A 16,909-nucleotide genomic window follows, 5' to 3' on the forward strand; every position below is an offset into this window, starting at 1 on the left:
GAAATAAGAATCTCTCCGTTTATTATTAATTAATTATTATTTGTAAATCTAGGGATGTATGTACAAGATCTGGTTTATAAATAGAAGCGGGTGGCGGACGTTCTCGTCATGGAGTAATCACAGCCGGCGACGCTTTGTCGCTTTGTCTCGCACGCGCGAACCGAACCAACGGAGGAACTAATCGGGCCGATAGATGGGCAGCTTGGGCACGAACTCGACCAGCAGCACGTACTCGGTGAGCGACGAGGAGTCGCACTGCTGCTTGGTCAGCCTCCAGCGCAGCCCCAGCTTAGCGTAGAGGTGCGTGTTCTCCCACTCGAGCAGCTTCTCCAGCGAGTGCTTGACGCGTTTGCTCAGGCACACGACGGGCCACAGCGAGCACCCGAACGTGCAGCAGCAGCACACGCAGCCGCAGAACAGCCACTTGACGTTGACGGGCAGCGTCTTCTTCAGCGCGCCGTTCACGCGGCTCACCGTCGCCTGGAACTCCTCGGGCGCCACCCGCGACTGCAGCCCCGGCGGGAACTCAGCGCTGAACCGGTTGCTGAGTCCGAACCTGCGCATGTGCGAACGGGTGTGGTGAGAACGGGTGTGCGGAAAACGACGACAGACCAACTTACACCGTGATGTTGCCGGCGCCCCGAACCACCACCGGCTCGGGGGGCGGAGGCGCGCGCTCTTCTACCTCCACCCCGCCTTCCCCGTCTCCATCCCCCTCCGCCTCCGCCTCCGCCGTCTCCGAGTAGATGGCGTCGAGGTCCGCCAGCATCATTTCTCGCGCATCGTCGGACGACACTTACTCGACACTTACCGGTGTTACCATACGCTTATTTTCCTTTCTTTCCTACTGTCATCCAGGAGCGCCAACCTAACCGCCAAACGCCTTCCCTTCCCGATTATGACATTTATTATTTAACATCCGTGATCGAGCAGACAAAAAATTACAAATATTAAAAAAAGACATGGTAAAAGACATGTGTGCATTGTCACGTACGAACTGAACCGACTCCCCGTATTGAGCAGTTGGGCGGCCTTCGCCAGAGAAGAGTTTGCAAGTGCTCCACTCCTAGACTCTACAGGATAGAACAGTGGACGCGACCGAGAACAATGACCACCTTCCGGAGCCCACATTTAGAGCTGCACGAGTACCGAACGATTGTCTACTATGCCTTTGAGCAATTTCTAAAAGTGTTGACAACGAAACGTATCCTAGCGCTTCTAAGACGAAAGTACTGGAAAACAGAAACAGATAGTACACATATTCCTTCAAGTATAAATACAGAAGGAATTTACATTACATTGACTCCTTACGCCTGAAATCAATGCGATAGAGTCGGCTTCTAGTATGCTATGGACTAGAGCAGGGGTGGCCAATCCAAATGATCTTTCGGGCCACTTTGGATCTATGTGTTTCAAAACTCACACATAGATCCTTAGTAAAGATAGATATTAATCCTTTCAACGCCAAGCGCATGATATCATGCGCAACTAAATCTACTGTCTAACGCCAAGCGCATGATATGATGCGCTCGTTAAAACCTTCGTTTTTTAAAGAAACGGAAAGGTAAAAGTTGGCAATATATGTTTTAAAAATCAGTTTGAGTTCCTAGTAAACGATTTCAGTGATTTTATTTATAGAATTTGCGATGAAACAGTGGTATATATAATTATAAAGTCACGCCTTAATTTTAGTCGTTTATATTTCGCGCGTGGTTTCGATCGTGCTTATTTAGACCACTTTTAGGGTTAGCACAAACGCATCGCGGAAATTCGTTTTTTTATACTTTAATTTATGAATCGAAATTAAATTATGTCATCAATATTTCAATGATAATTGTGATTTGTAAATACTTGTGAATACATTTATACGTTATTTCGACTGTTTTAATATTGTCAAGTGTTTTTGTGATTGGTTTTTATTGTTTGTAATAATTAAATAATAATAATAATAATTACTATTAAATACTTATTAATAAATATAAATAAGATATAATTAATAAAATATCAATATTAACTCTTGGTAAATATTAAATAATAATAATAATAACAAAAACGATTCCTTGTCGTAGAATCATTTTATTTTACTTGTTCTATTTATTTACATTAAATTAATACCATCGTGACCTAACAGGTTACCCCAATGCGTCACGATGGTCGAAAAGTTTATTATTTATTGTATATATATGTGTGTGTGTGTGTGTAATATATATTACATATTCCGCCTGGAGTGTAGATATGTTGCACTCTTGCCGGTCCCAAGCCCGGATAAAGGAGGAGGGTTTCTATCATGAAGCAAACCAACCAACGTGGATAAATCCAAATAGTTATGAAAAAATCACAAAGAAATAATAAATCCGCCCCGATTCATAATGACCTAGACGATCGAAATCTAGATAAATGATTGGACTTCAATTTTGGAAGCTGGAATGTGCAATATTACAACCAGGAAAAATGCAAACAATATCGGAAGACATACTAAAACTCAAGTTTTATCTAGAAGCCCTACAAGAAATTAGGTGGAAATGCCAAAACCGATCACCGGTTGTAGTGCCGTGGAAGAAGAAGAAGAATATGTATATATTATAAATTATACATTTTATTATATATAGTTAAATGTAACATCGTATCTTGCTATTAAGTTTTATTATTTATTATTTTTATATATAAAGAAATATGACAACCTTCAACAACAACCAATTGCAAACACCATTGATCAAAAACAAACGGTTTGGTTATTAGGGTTATTTTTGTGTACGATATATGTGATTTTGTATGCATCAAAGAAATGTTGTCGATTTGTAAATTTTTATAACAGGATGTAGGTCAGACGAAGAAAAAATGCGTTGCAGATTTATATATTAAAATTGTCTCAGTGTGAGCATGACCCTGCTTGTCGTTCGCTTGTATAGTGCCACGCGCGTTCATGTGTGTGTAGGTGTGTGTACGCGAGCCAACTCGCGGCCCAACGAATAGATTTAGTTTTGTTCACTCCATATTTCCAACAATACGACTAAAAATATTTGTTTATTGATATAATTAGAATGTTTAAACCATGTTAATCATACATATATAATTTTAAAATAAAAAAATTGAGTATTTTGGCTGTAATGATGTGTTAAACAGAATAAGTAGCCAAAAAATTATATCGCTAAAAACGCATGGCGTACAGCGAGTAATTAACAATTTACCGGTCGGCGGTCTAAGGGTTAAGGACCCTGAGAATGAAGTTGTTTGACATTTCTTTACACTGAAAAAACAATCTGTTATAGCAAGTCAACTTCCATAAAGAATTAAGATCCGACTGCAGATCGAGGAAATCAACTTATCCACATATTATAAAAAAATTAACGATTTATTGTGTTTTGAAAAAATAGTTTTCATACTTGACGAACTGATATCTATTGGGTAAGTAATTTGAGAATAGCTTTATGAGACCTTTAGAATACCCGAATTTAGATAATTTTTTCACAAATAAATCGTTATTAATTTTATCGAACGCCTTTTCAAAATCTGTGCATATAAAGTCCACTTGTAAACCAGAGAACAATGATCTCGAAACAAACAACAACAATAGTAGAAGCATACAACAGCAATGATTTAAAATATATTTATGTAATATAATTTTAAATAATTTTACAGGTACTGAAAGCAACGCTACTGAGCATTTCCAACTCTGGAAAACAGGCTGTGGATCTCAAAATTAAATTAAATATGTATAAATCGAAGAGGGTTCAAAATAACAGACTTTCATCCTCTCAAAATGTAGTCTGAGATAAAAAAAAATGGACTTCAACCTGCTAAATCCGTATTCCATATCAACCAAACTTCGTTTTGATCTCGAATTTTTCACAATCTGTAATATAACTCCAATGACCTCCAAATCATGAACCTTAGAACTTGCATTAAAGATATTTGTCACTTTTAGGGAAAAAGAAGCAAGCATCTTGTGTAGTTTTTATTCACTTATTTTTTAAATAGAAAGATGTCTAAAATTGTATTGTAGGGCAAAATAATATTATGTATTTATTTATTTATTTTTTACAATGTATGTTAATATTTTATTATATTTAAAAAACATATATAAATTACGGCAATGGCCGTTCGATTTCGGGTCGTCATTGACAGATCGAATAATTGAGGTTAAGTTATATTGCGGTGTAGGTCGTCGCTGTCGCAGTAATCTTTTCGCGCTCTATCTTCGGAAATGGCAGAAGGCGGAGTTGTCGACATGGTTATGGATCTCTACAGAGACAGCTTCAAATGGTATTCGATTAATTGAAAAACCTACAAACCTTGAACTTAATCCCGGCAACCTCTACTACCTTATACGCTCACGCTATCGCGAATTAGTCAGTTTCGGCTAAATTTGAGCAATAATAACAAGCGTTCGATAACCTCGGCGCTGATAATTGACGAATTGATCCCATAAATTTCAGGTCAATCGTGAAGAGCGTCGGCTTCTTCGCGTTCGGAATAGTGATAGCTAAGGAGTGCATCGGAGTGGAGTTCATGCCCAACGTTATCCAATAGCCGACTACCAGTGATACGCATCAATAGACTTTCCGTCGTTAATTTCTACCTAGTGCTTAAATTAAGTTTAAAATGTTAGCTCGCATCCAAACTATTTTCGTAATTTACTTTCTAATCTGGCGCGACGCGTTCGTCTCCGCGAGCGTCAGACCCAACGTCGTCTTGTTCATCACGGACGATCAAGACTCCGTCCTGGGCGGAATGGTAATTATTTATTATTTTTATTTTAGTGCAAATAAACTGTATTATATGTTAACGTTTCTCGCAGACGCCCATGAAGATGACGGAAAAATTGATAGCAAAGAACGGAATGACATTCCTCAACAGTGTAAGTTTACTTATGAACCAACGTATTCTGAACGGTTATTAACTTTGAGCGTTTTAGTTTGCCGCAGCTCCGATTTGTTGTCCGAGTCGATCTTCCATCTTGACCGGCATGTATCCTCATAATCACAAAACGGTCAATAATACAGTCGCCGGTGGATGTAGCAGTGAATCGTGGCAGAAGAATCTCGAACCCGAATCTTTCGCTGCTATATTACAGAAGAAAGCCAAATATGCTACATTTTATGCTGGAAAATATCTAAACGAGGTTCGTTATCAATTAAGCTTTCAGTTTTTAGAGAACCACTGGATTTGCTTCATCAATAAATATAATATAATTAAAAATTATGATAAAAGTGAGACGTAAATAAAAAAATACTTAAAAATGTTGAGAACAACTGAATTTGCTTCATAAATAAATATAATACAATAAATTAAAATAACAATATTAAAAAAAATTGAATAAAGCAAATTAAAAAAAAACGTAAAAATTAAACTTATTACTGAAAAAATAACTCACTATTCAAATGGTTAAATTACACTAAACAATTTTTGTTTATTTTAAAAAAAAATTAATAACAAACTAAATGATAATATTGTAATAAAAAACAGTGACAGTTTTTAAATTATTTATAAAGGACTGTAAATCACCATATAATATTCTCATTTACGGATTGCTACTCTAGCATATAGGAGAATTCATTAGAGAACCATTCACCATTCGTTAAAGCTGCTTGCGGGAAACATATAAAAGGGTTCGCAAGAACTCTGACTTCACACACGCTGACTCGTTTCGAAAGGCACCGATCCACCGAACATCTCACTGGCCGATAAATCACACTTCTCGATTCTAATACCCGACACTTACTTTTTCCATATAAGTCTAGTTAAAAATTAAAATCAAATTTATTCCCCGCCAAATAATTTTCTATAGTCAATTATCACGCTTCATTTAAGTCTCGTTAATTATTAAGCAATTAAATTACTAATATAATATTCTAATCATTCATTAGTAATCTTACGTATATATATTTTCAGTATGGAAGCAAATCGGCAAACGGTCCAGAACATGTTCCAGTCGGCTGGGGCACATGGAGGGGCCTCGTCGGAAACTCGAAATATTACAATTTCACGCTTTCGAGAAACGGTATTCCCAAATTGTACAATAATGGAGAATATTTGACAGACGTTATCGTAAGTTTTATTAGTATAAATTTTATTTAAAGTAAAAGTTTACATTGAAATAACGATTAACTATCTTTCAGAGGGACGAAACTATCATTTTCATCGATAAGCAAAATGCAAACAACTTTGAAAATCCTATGCTGATTGTCGCGGCGCCTCCGGCTCCTCATGCGCCTTTCACGCCGGCTCCGAGACACGAATCCAAATTTATCGACGTTAAAGCGCCGAGAACTCCAAATTTCAACGTTCCCGCTAAGGTATTACATTTCTTTAAATCTGACGATCGGAATCGGATAACGATCGCGTTTTATCTTTAGGGTAAGCACTGGTTGTTGCGGAGGCCTCCTGCGCCTTTACCCGAATCGACGATTCCAAAGCTGGACTCTGTTTACCGTCAAAGATGGCAAACTTTACTCGCCGTCGACGAAATGGTCGAAGCAGTAATCGGACGCTTAGAAATGTACGATATTTTAAAGAACACTTATATCATTTTCACATCGGACAATGGTTACCATATAGGTATTTATCTAGTTGTATTTAAAAACGAGAATTATTTTATTTTTATCGATTTATTAATAATTTTCAGGTCAGTTTTCTCAACCGTTCGATAAAAGACAGCCGTACGACACCGATATCAAAGTTCCCTTGACGATCAGAGGTCCCGGAATAGAAAAAGGCGTACAAACAAAGCATCCCGTTATCAATATAGATTTAGCTCCGACCATTCTTAAAATAGCCGGTGTAGAGCCTCCGGATCATATGGACGGAATGCATTTACCTATTTTCGACGGTGAAGACAAAAGCCTCGAACCTTCTATTGAAACCAACGAGTTACTATCGTCGGAGACTTACGATAGACAAATATTGATAGAGTATCAAGGTGAAGGTTCGTCGGAGAAATCGAAGGATTGCCCTGGAACTGGTGATTTATACGTAAGATTTTGATGAACACGTGTGAATGTAATGTGTTGAATGAAAATATAAACAATTTTGATTTAAAAATTTGGCATTAGAATCTAATTAGTCCACTAGATCCATATCGATAGCTGAAAGTAGGATTGATACGTTAAAAATAAGCTCATGAAATAAAGTGCCAACGAAAGCCATAATCTTACATGTAACTATTTTGTTTATAGGGCTGCTTATCTGAATACGATTGCAAGTGTCAAGACTCTAGAAACAACACTTATAGCTGTGTCCGTCATTTACATCCTGTAATCGATTTTATGTACTGTGCATTTAATGATTCTCAGGTATATATATTTTGCTTGTATTGATTAGTTAATATTTATATGAATAAAATGAGTAATATTTTTTCAGCGCTTTGAAGAAGCGTACGACGTTGATAATGACGCTTATCAATTGAGCAATGTTATATCCGAAATAATGCCTGCTATCAAATTTAAATATCAAAATACACTCGCACACATGACAAAGTGCAAAGGTGCAGAGTGCAACATGTACAATCTACCTTAGAATGTAGTCACACAATAAAACTGTTCAAGAATACAATGTTTTATTCAAATTATGCACATACAATGCGTTTAATAAAAGTATGCAGTCCTTTCAGTTGCTAATTCAGTGCAAATATCAATTAACGATTATTCTCTGATTTTTTGCGGTCCATGGAACCATTTTATTTTTTACTAGTGATCATTTTTTAGAAATCGCAAATCACAAAGCCAGACATTGATCAATTACTTTTTGTGGAATCAAAACGAATTGGCTTTTTTTCGGATGAATTTTTTAGAGAATGGAATGAATCGGCTGACATTTACCAATATATTGCTGTTCGTAGGATGCAGTTTTCAGATTACCTAAGGTCCATAAAATAGGCTAATGGGGCCATTATCTAATGACGCAGATGCTTAGTTAGCTTTTTGGCACTATAAGAAAAATCTTAATTGGGCATAATAAAGATAATTTATTACTTTAAAACAAGAAATACAAATGAGATTTTTATTCTTACACAAATTCATATGTATGTCACAATTACACTTCTAAATACTATCATGATTAAATAACCATTGAAAACAAACTAAGAAAAAATGAAAAGGAAGATGAAATATATAGTATGTAGATTTTGCCATTTGGAACCCAAAGCTGGAGTTGCATTAGCCCACTAAGCACGTGCTTAGGACACCAGAATTTTCAGAAGTGTTAAGTCAGTTATCACTTGCTCCAGATGAACATATTGTCAGAAACAAAGTGCACTTGTAATGATTCTTAAACTTTTATTTTGCTTTTGTGATATTAGTGAAAATGTTTTAACTCATGAACGATTTCTATTTTTATTTTCAGTTTAAAATATTAAATTTTGTTTAATATTCGGGGCCCCCTGTGGGGCGGGGCGCTGCAGAAACACGTTGCAAATATGGAAAAAGCTTTTATGAATCAGAATTTGCATGGACTGATAGGTAAAACCATGAAATAGTCGACTTATGCTAGGTTCTCAATGTATGGGGGAGGGGGGGCAATTTTAAGGGTCGCCGTGGGCGGCAAATACCCTAGCTACGCCACTGTCTGGGGGAATTCGGTAGGCGATGAAGCAGCCAAGGTGAGTGACGTAGAAATGGGTAAAAAGATTTTTGTTCAAAAAAGAACGTGTGAAAATGTCTTGCATTTTATATTTATAATAAAGTTAATTTCTTTTGCAAAAGGCATTAAAATTAATTTCTTTTGCATAAAATATAATGTGTTTTAAGATATTTTGTAAGTGAACGCTGTAATCTTTTTTCTAAGTACCCATGGGTAAAACCGGGTACTTACTTATTTATTTTGATTTTTTAAATTGCGAATATTACTTTTATAAAAAGCAATTCTTATTTTGATAAGTAGTGTAAGGCCCATTTATTTATTTATATTTAGGTTTATTGTGGCCAAAACTTGGCGGCACTGGTAACACTGGCGTGACACACATTCTCTTGGCGATTTCGGCAGGTTCGCATGGTCGGTGTGGGCCCTGCGCACTGCAACTCATTTTAATATCAAACGTGTAACTACTGTAATAATATTCAATAAAAATACTACTGCAGCGGTTCAATCTGTATCTTATTGCCACCCATCACCTCCCGTCGCCAAAGTAACATTTATTATTTAATAAGTAGTTAATTTTTAATATGCAGTTGCTTTTAGATTATTTATTTACCGTTTCAGCTAAGAAAAATATTTTTATTTTCTAAATTAAAATTAATTAAAACCTACATGCGATCAAGTATGAGTCAATAAATACTAAATATTTTCAATGAAAAACGATATTGTTTTTATCTATTAAAAACAATTATTTTTTATTTCATGAATATTTTATTCAATTTTTTTCGAATAAATTACAAAAATACAAGAAAAACCTCACGCGCCGGAACCTAATATATAATTTTATGATCACGTATAGAAGTTAAGCAAACAACTTAAACTTATTACATTGGATAGGGTAAAAAAATATATGTTTTATTCTTACATTCTCGCTGATATTGATTACATAATATGCAGACCTCAATGCCATAGACTCACTTCTTGCAGACACTTAAGGCTATTCAAGCTTCGTTTGACTCGGATTACATATAACTATAATTTAAACAATAATTACAGTCATCTTCCTCAGAACTAGTTTACTTTTCTTGGTTGGTTTCAGTTTAAATGACATTTATTTTAGTATATTCTTCATAAGTATGAACCTTTATTTTTATGATAGGATTCAGTAATTATTGTAGATGTTTAAGCTGGGTTCTCATCTGTTTCAGAATGATAAGATATTTTCCTAGGTCAACTGCAAAGTTTGAAAAGTTTTAGTTGTTATATTTAAACAATTAGCTATATTAGCTAAATGAATTAATAAAATAAATATTACATAAATTTTTTTTAATAACAAGGGAAAAGTATCTATAAAATAAATGCTTACAATGACGAATAAATAAAAGGTGCAGGGAAAAGCCCATATCGATGAAGATTGGCGCTCTGGCAATAGGAACACGTTCTTGTATGAGCTAGAAATCTTTTGCCGTTTTACAACGGTTTTCCCGATTATATAGGAAAAAACAGGTTTAAAACAAAAATATGTTTTGCACAGTTTCTTTTTGTTTAAATCCTAATGTTTAACTTTATATTTGAAACTTAACTTTTTAATATTTTTATGTTGTAAACTAAAACAAAGTTTTTCTACATTTTCCAAAAGTATTTGACAAGCTGCGATAGAAACTAGTCTCGTTAGTTTTGGCCAAAAGTATTTATGATACAATGTGCTGTTTAGATCAATAAAACACTATATACTGTCAATGACGAACTTTTACTCATTTTTATAATCAAAAATATCTTCATGAATCTATTTTTTATTGTTGCACGAATATTTATTTATATTTTTTACGGTACGCGACAATTGGGCGACGGACAAATGGGCGATTCCGGTCAATTGGGCGACGGTCAATTGGGCGATGGTTATTTGGGCGACGGTCATATGGGCGACAGAAATTAAAAAAAACTTGCACGCTTTGCTTTATTTTGAATATTAATAAAATATACATTAAAACAAAAATGTATATTAAATGAAAAACAATTTTATTTTCAAATTATTAACTCATATTATAATTATATGCAATACCACGTAAATATTCTATGATATTTTTTCTATTGTACCTCAAAACTTTTATAAAAATTCTTTGGTCTATTCTTTTCATAAAGATATCCATTTCAAAAATATTTTTTCTTGTCTTTTTGACTTAATATGTCTGAATTATCCATTTATGAAGAATATAAACTGTGGTAACTCAAATTAGTCGCTCTCAACAATAATCTATAAAAAACAATTATCTATAAATAACACATAAAATATAACCCACATGTGAATATAAAGACACATTCTTATTTTCTTGCTGTACTGAATTTTTTACCAAAAACACAATGACACTGTGACAAAGTGTTTTAAAACCACGACAAAAATAATTTTCAAAGACGCAACGAAACTTTTTGCGAATGTTTTCAGTCAAAATTAAAGTATACTGAGCGCTAGTTATGGGTTTTTATATTTATATATAACTACCCTATCTAATTTTAAATAGATAACTGTAAAATATGCGATTTTTGTGAATTCCCAAAGTTTATTCTCACACTAATTTCCAAGGCTCAAAACATAAAAAAAATCGCGGAAAGGGCAAAATCCACGATAAACACTTATCAGCGCTGGTTCTAGCTTATTATATTTATATATAACCACTCTATCCAGTTTAAAATAGATAACGGTAAAATATGCGATTTTTGGAAATTCCAAAAGATTGTTCTCACAGTAATTTATAAGTCTCAAAACCTAAAAAAAATCTCGTAAAGGGTAAAATCCACGATAAACACTTATCAGCGCTAGTTCTGTGTTATTACATTTTTATATACCTATCCTATCTAATTTAAAATAGATAACTGTAAAATATGCGATTTTTGGAAATTCCAAAAGCTTGTTCTCACAGTAGTTTCCAAGGCTCAAAACATAAAAAAAATTCGCGTAAGGGCCCACTAAGAACATTTATCAGGTAGGTATTTATAATAAAATTACCGACTTAAGCCGTGTGCTTTAAGTGTTTTATGATATCGGGTAACTCTCTTAAATTCTTGAATGAAAAAAATCAAACTGTTCAAGTGATATTTTATGATTAAATAAGCACAAATGATAAGTAAATATATACATACTATATCTTATGAAGGTATATTATATTTTGTTTAGACCGAATAATGTTTTCATCTTTTAATTCTATTCTAAAAAATATTACTTATATTTTCGTATGTACGTATATGTATATATATATTTTAATATGTATTTAATTATGTAAATTATTTAATTAATTATAAGATCATGATTTGCTACACATTTATTTGTAATGCATTATTATTGTATCGCCCAAAAGACCGTCGCCCAAAAGACCATCGCCCATTTGTCCGTCGCCCATTTTGAATCGCCCATTTGACCGTCACCCAATCGCCGTCGCCCAATTGACCGTGTCCCATATTTTAATATCTCATTTTACCGAAAAATAGGATCCTACCCCACTCCACTATAAAACTTTTATTTTTATTATAAATTATTAAAATACAGTTTGATTTGTAAATGTCTCAATATATAGAAACTACGTTTATTAGTTACCAGGAACTCTCCTTGGGGTTTTCGTTTCTTAGAAAACTCAGAAATGATTCATAGCCGTCTATAACTGAGAAACCTAGCAGCGAGTAGACAATAAGTTTCTTATTATACATTGCAATGTATAATATAATTTGTTAAACTTGCGTGGTACATGTTGTGCACTCTGAATGGTAAAATTTCATATTGTGAAGCTGTGCGTTTTGTAATGATCGTTTTTTAATTGTGTGGCCGAAAGAAAGCAACGAACGAGGGCGTTGCATAACCGAAGTAAATTAGACGACGCTCTCTAAACTAAAAGTCATCAGTCGAACAAGGATCTCGGAATGGCCCAGTGAAAGTTTTTTACTCACATATGTATTTTTTGCGCTATAATGACAAACGCTAACAAAAACATATTACGGCAACATATTTATGTTATGATTCTGCAATAAAATACAATACGTAACGAATTGAAAAATACATATGATAAATATTAGAACGTGTGGTATTTTTTGTTTTTATAACATATGTTATAGTTTAACAATCTATTCTGTCGAATAATGTAGAACACCTAGATCTTCGATTTTTTGTTATATTTGAAGTAGTGTATTTTTTGCTAATTTAAATGTTGTCCGAGCATTATATCTCAGTTATTGGCCATATATTAAAAACAGGTTTTGTTTTTTTAATCTTCCGTTAACGCTTCCTTAGAATTAGCACATTTTCGCGTTTGTTGCGATACGTAACATAAATTAAGTATCACTTTATTAATACAAAATGTTTGTACTTTAGTACCTAAACCAGGAATGCTAAAGAATGTGTCAAAATAAGTTATTTTTTTATATATCATTTATATCTTTAATATAGTATGCATTCGATAATACATTTGACTTTTTCGATATATTGAACTTATTTCGATATTGGGCGGTAATCTGCGCAAATAAAATCTAATTTTTGACTCCCCCTGAAAAAGCTAAAATAACATTGCATTTTATTTATCGCAATTGCGTTATTTCCGCCAGAATAATAAGGTATGACTAATTCAGAAATACTTATTTGCTGTAAATGTTAATTGTTTTCGCGAAAACCGAATAAATTGTCTATTCGTTATTTTTTCGACGTGTAAATACATGGTCGTAAACAACGATGTTATGATTTTATTTAACTTTATGCGCATGCGCACAGAACGTACTTTGACTTTTTGACGTTTCACGCGTAAAAAGTCCAATACGAAACATTTTATGACTGAATTTACTTACATAAGTTAATAATACACTGTAATTATAAGTTTCAATAAAAAAAACATAAATTAAAAGCGTCGAAAATGGTCTTCGAACGTTTAATTTAAATAATTATTTATTAAACAATGTCAACGAGAACGGTCGCTATTCATAAGCGCTTTTTGATTGAAAATGTTATATTCGCGACGAAGCATTGTCCTAAATGCGAATATAATAACTGTATGTGCTTAGAAAACGAGACGAGTCTGTAAATCGCTATTATTATTCCATTCAATTTATCTAGGTACAATAAAAACACTCGAGTGTTGCACTTTTAAGATTGAATGTCGTAAAAAACAAACAACAATGAACGTCCGTCGATTCTAAGACGTTCGATAGCAGTAAAATAAAAATTAAACGACGATCTCCTTTTTACGCCTTACAAAGATCTGGCTGAAAGTTTCCATATTTATTCTATAGAAATAACCTTCGCCGCGTTGGTTAATCTTGCAATTTTCCGTCGCTTGCACGGTAATGTAGCTTTACGACTTCCTGATTCGTATACATTTTATCTTCATATCCAAATATGTACAAAAAAAGAAGCAATAAAATATTCAATTTAATTATGTCATTTTTTATATTGCCGTTCTATACATTATGCGAATTAATATTCTGACTATCGACAACCGTCTGTCAATTTATTTTTCAGGGTTGCTAAATTACTTTATTTTATAAATAATGTAGTCTAAAAGAAGAGATAGCGGTAATTTTGACAACTTGTTAATATGGATCACGTCGACAATATTAATCATACAAATAAAAAAATGTTTTTATCGAGAGATAACAATCGGAATGTTCAATTATTAATAAATACGATATTGCAGTAATCTACGTTGTGATAATCTTTTTAAACATACTGATAACTAGGCTTAGGAAAGTTGTTCTGAAACGATTATTTTTTTATAACAGTATTTTATTAATAAAATAACACTGTACGTGTACAACATTATATATCATATTCAATTATGTGACAATAAAACGTTATAAAATAAACATGATAATATTTGTATATTGGTTTTTATTTAATAAAAGTGCAAAGTATACCCTCGCAATAATATAACACTTAAAAATAATTATCCGATTACCCTGTGTTCGACCTTGCGTTATTAAAGAATCGACAGTGAATAAAAAACAACGAAAAGTACATCGGAGATCATCGAACGGCAATGACTACGTGATCGCGAACACTCGCTATACTGCCCTTTCGCAATATAAAATATTTAACCACCAGGGTTGCCAGTTTGAAAAAAACTCCTCTTTCATCTTTAGCTTACCGTTCATGCCCTTCTTTTTTAATATCGGAAATTGCAATTACAGAAGTAATAAACACGAGAGGAAATACCCATCTTTGTGCTCAAAGGTAAATGTTTTTTTGCCGCACATCAGTACCGATAGTTTCATAATAGAAATATGCGCTTTTCAAACTGTGGTACGTGACCTAGTAGGTACTTGTATGCGTAATATTGATGTACACGTTCTCTATCATAAATGTAAGATATTTCGATTCACATGTGAAATTTCTGTGCTGATTTTAAATTTGCCAACAGTTTTTTCAAGTTTACATATCTTTGTCATAGTCGATATTAACATTTATACGCTTTATTTGCGGTACAACTGTATAAATTTTAATTCTGTGCATGATTTTACATATAAATCGAATGATTAAATCTTTGTTATGATGTGTAAAAAAAAAGTAATTTACAATAACAGAAAACTTATAGATGCTAGAAAAAACTACAGCAACAGAATATACGTAGTACATCACTTCGATAGCAAAAATTCTCAACTTTAAAAAGTCCAAAGGTTGGAATGGATAAGTATTGTATTATTTTAATTATCGTTTTTTTATAAATTTTTATTTTGATTAAATATGCTCGTACAAATTTATGCAATAATGATTTATATATACGTACTTGGTTAATGTTGCCAGGGTGTTGCGTCGTCATCTTAACACTTGAAGATTCAGAGTGACCGCTTGGGTGAACCAGACCAGACGATCAATATGAAAGCGGCTGCTTTAAACGGGATTTTCGGCCATGGCGCGAGTTCGGCTGAACATATTCCAGTCAGAAGCAAAGTTTTAGTTCAAGTTCGGAATGAAAGTTCTGTAGTAAAAAATAAGGATAATACCATTACGGAAGGGGAGGAGTTTAACCAGGTACGTCATTTCAGCTTTATCCGCGGAATTTCACCAGTCAGTGGTCGTTTTTTAATATTTACATTTCATTAAGATTCATAATATGTATTTCATTAAATGACATGCATTTTTCTGACCAAATTCAAGGGAATACCTGTTTAGAATCCACGTCAAAAGAAATAAAATTGTGCCGTCGCAATGGAAATGCAGCGTTCATATTAAGAATTTTTATAATAATATTACGACTTACAATAAATGAGAATCATACGAAGCACATCTAAACCAAATTTTGATCAATAAGAGGATCGCAAAAAACAATTATTTCCTCTCAGAAGTTAAAAATCCAAAAAGCAACAAAAGCAATAAAATCGCGCCGTCGTCGTCGCCGTCGCAGTATAAACGCTCAGTTATCTAGCTTTCATATTACATGCTACAATGAATAAGAATCGAACGAAGCATATCTAAACCAAATTTTGCCCAATAGTAGAGCGCAAAAAACAATTATCCCTTCTCAGAAGTCAAAAATCCACGTCAAAAGCAATAAAATCGTGTTGGCGCCGTCGCAGTGGGAACGCTCAATTACTTTGACCGACACTCTTATATCAGAAGTCTATAGTAATATCAGAAAGGATAGCTATCATATTTTTAAAACATAGTTAAAACAGACAAACTTCTTATACTTATTATTATTATTATCATCATATACCGATCATGATTGTTATTATAAATATCATCGACGGTCGTTTCGAGAAAAATAAAAGGGGCAGAAAGATTTTGCGAGATGGGGTTAAAAATATTTAAAAAAATTGTGTGACGTCATTTATAGACGACCCTTTATGTGTATTATGGACTTACTTTACAATATGGGGCTTATAAATATATTCGTATAAAAGCAACTAAAAACCATGTTAATTTATATATCGAACGTAACTCCTATTTAAGTTGAGTCTGTCGACTACTGATCTAAATCGATTGAGGATTGAAGTTTTAAAAATAGTCCCTACATTTTTATCGACTCCTTTGACGCAAAATTGCTGTAACCCTATTCTATAGTAAAAAAAGAGTTGAGCAAACGCTGCTTTAGCGCACCGCGTAATGGATATTTTTTTAAAACAATGACTGATTTATCTTAGGCAAACCTGTTCGTTTGCGTGTGGGCTAATTATTCCACATATTTTTTCTTACAAATGACGGCAAAAATCCGTTGAAAAAAATCGTTACAAATTCGAATACTATCGGTTAAATTTGAAATCTGCCGGCAAGCGATGCATTTTTCCGAACGGTAGAAGAGCCGTAAATAAACAAACACACGAACGCTCTCTCCAAACAACGAACAGCTGATCGGAATAGCGTAAA

General features: G+C 33.7%; 2 protein-coding genes across 2 annotated transcripts; one reads left to right on the forward strand and one right to left on the reverse strand.

Moving 5' to 3' along the window:
• On the reverse strand, positions 1–869 carry LOC148237222 (cysteine-rich hydrophobic domain-containing protein 2). The gene is made up of 2 exons (XM_088205876.1): positions 621–869; positions 1–556 (listed from the first exon to the last, which is right to left on the reverse strand). The coding sequence occupies exons 1-2, from the start codon at positions 770–772 to the stop codon at positions 178–180; spliced, it is 531 nt and encodes a 176-aa protein (XP_088062002.1). The 5' UTR covers positions 773–869; the 3' UTR covers positions 1–177.
• Positions 870–4,117: 3,248 nt separating this feature from the next.
• On the forward strand, positions 4,118–7,546 carry LOC148237223 (N-acetylglucosamine-6-sulfatase-like). Its single transcript, XM_088205874.1, has 10 exons — positions 4,118–4,263; positions 4,437–4,734; positions 4,799–4,858; positions 4,916–5,122; positions 5,893–6,048; positions 6,120–6,296; positions 6,357–6,558; positions 6,626–6,972; positions 7,176–7,292; positions 7,360–7,546. The coding sequence occupies exons 2-10, from the start codon at positions 4,603–4,605 to the stop codon at positions 7,513–7,515; spliced, it is 1,554 nt and encodes a 517-aa protein (XP_088062000.1). The 5' UTR covers positions 4,118–4,263; positions 4,437–4,602; the 3' UTR covers positions 7,516–7,546.
• The last annotated feature ends 9,363 nt before the right edge of the window (positions 7,547–16,909 follow it).

The sequence above is a fragment of the Plectrocnemia conspersa genome, unplaced genomic scaffold, assembly GCF_051122295.1.
Source record: "Plectrocnemia conspersa isolate PC_06_02 unplaced genomic scaffold, ASM5112229v1 ptg000002l, whole genome shotgun sequence".
Classification (NCBI taxonomy): domain Eukaryota; kingdom Metazoa; phylum Arthropoda; class Insecta; order Trichoptera; family Polycentropodidae; genus Plectrocnemia; species Plectrocnemia conspersa.

Coding starts and splice junctions, on each gene's coding strand:
- LOC148237223 (XM_088205874.1), top strand. CDS start 4,603: ATGTTAGCTCGCATCCAAACTATTTTCGTAATTTACTTTCTAATCTGG. Junction 6,559..6,625: donor GGACAATGGTTACCATATAG/GTATTTATCTAG, acceptor AATAATTTTCAG/GTCAGTTTTCTCAACCGTTC. Junction 6,973..7,175: donor CTGGAACTGGTGATTTATAC/GTAAGATTTTGA, acceptor TTTTGTTTATAG/GGCTGCTTATCTGAATACGA.
- LOC148237222 (XM_088205876.1), bottom strand. CDS start 772: ATGATGCTGGCGGACCTCGACGCCATCTACTCGGAGACGGCGGAGGCG. Junction 557..620: donor GGCGCCGGCAACATCACGGT/GTAAGTTGGTCT, acceptor GCACATGCGCAG/GTTCGGACTCAGCAACCGGT.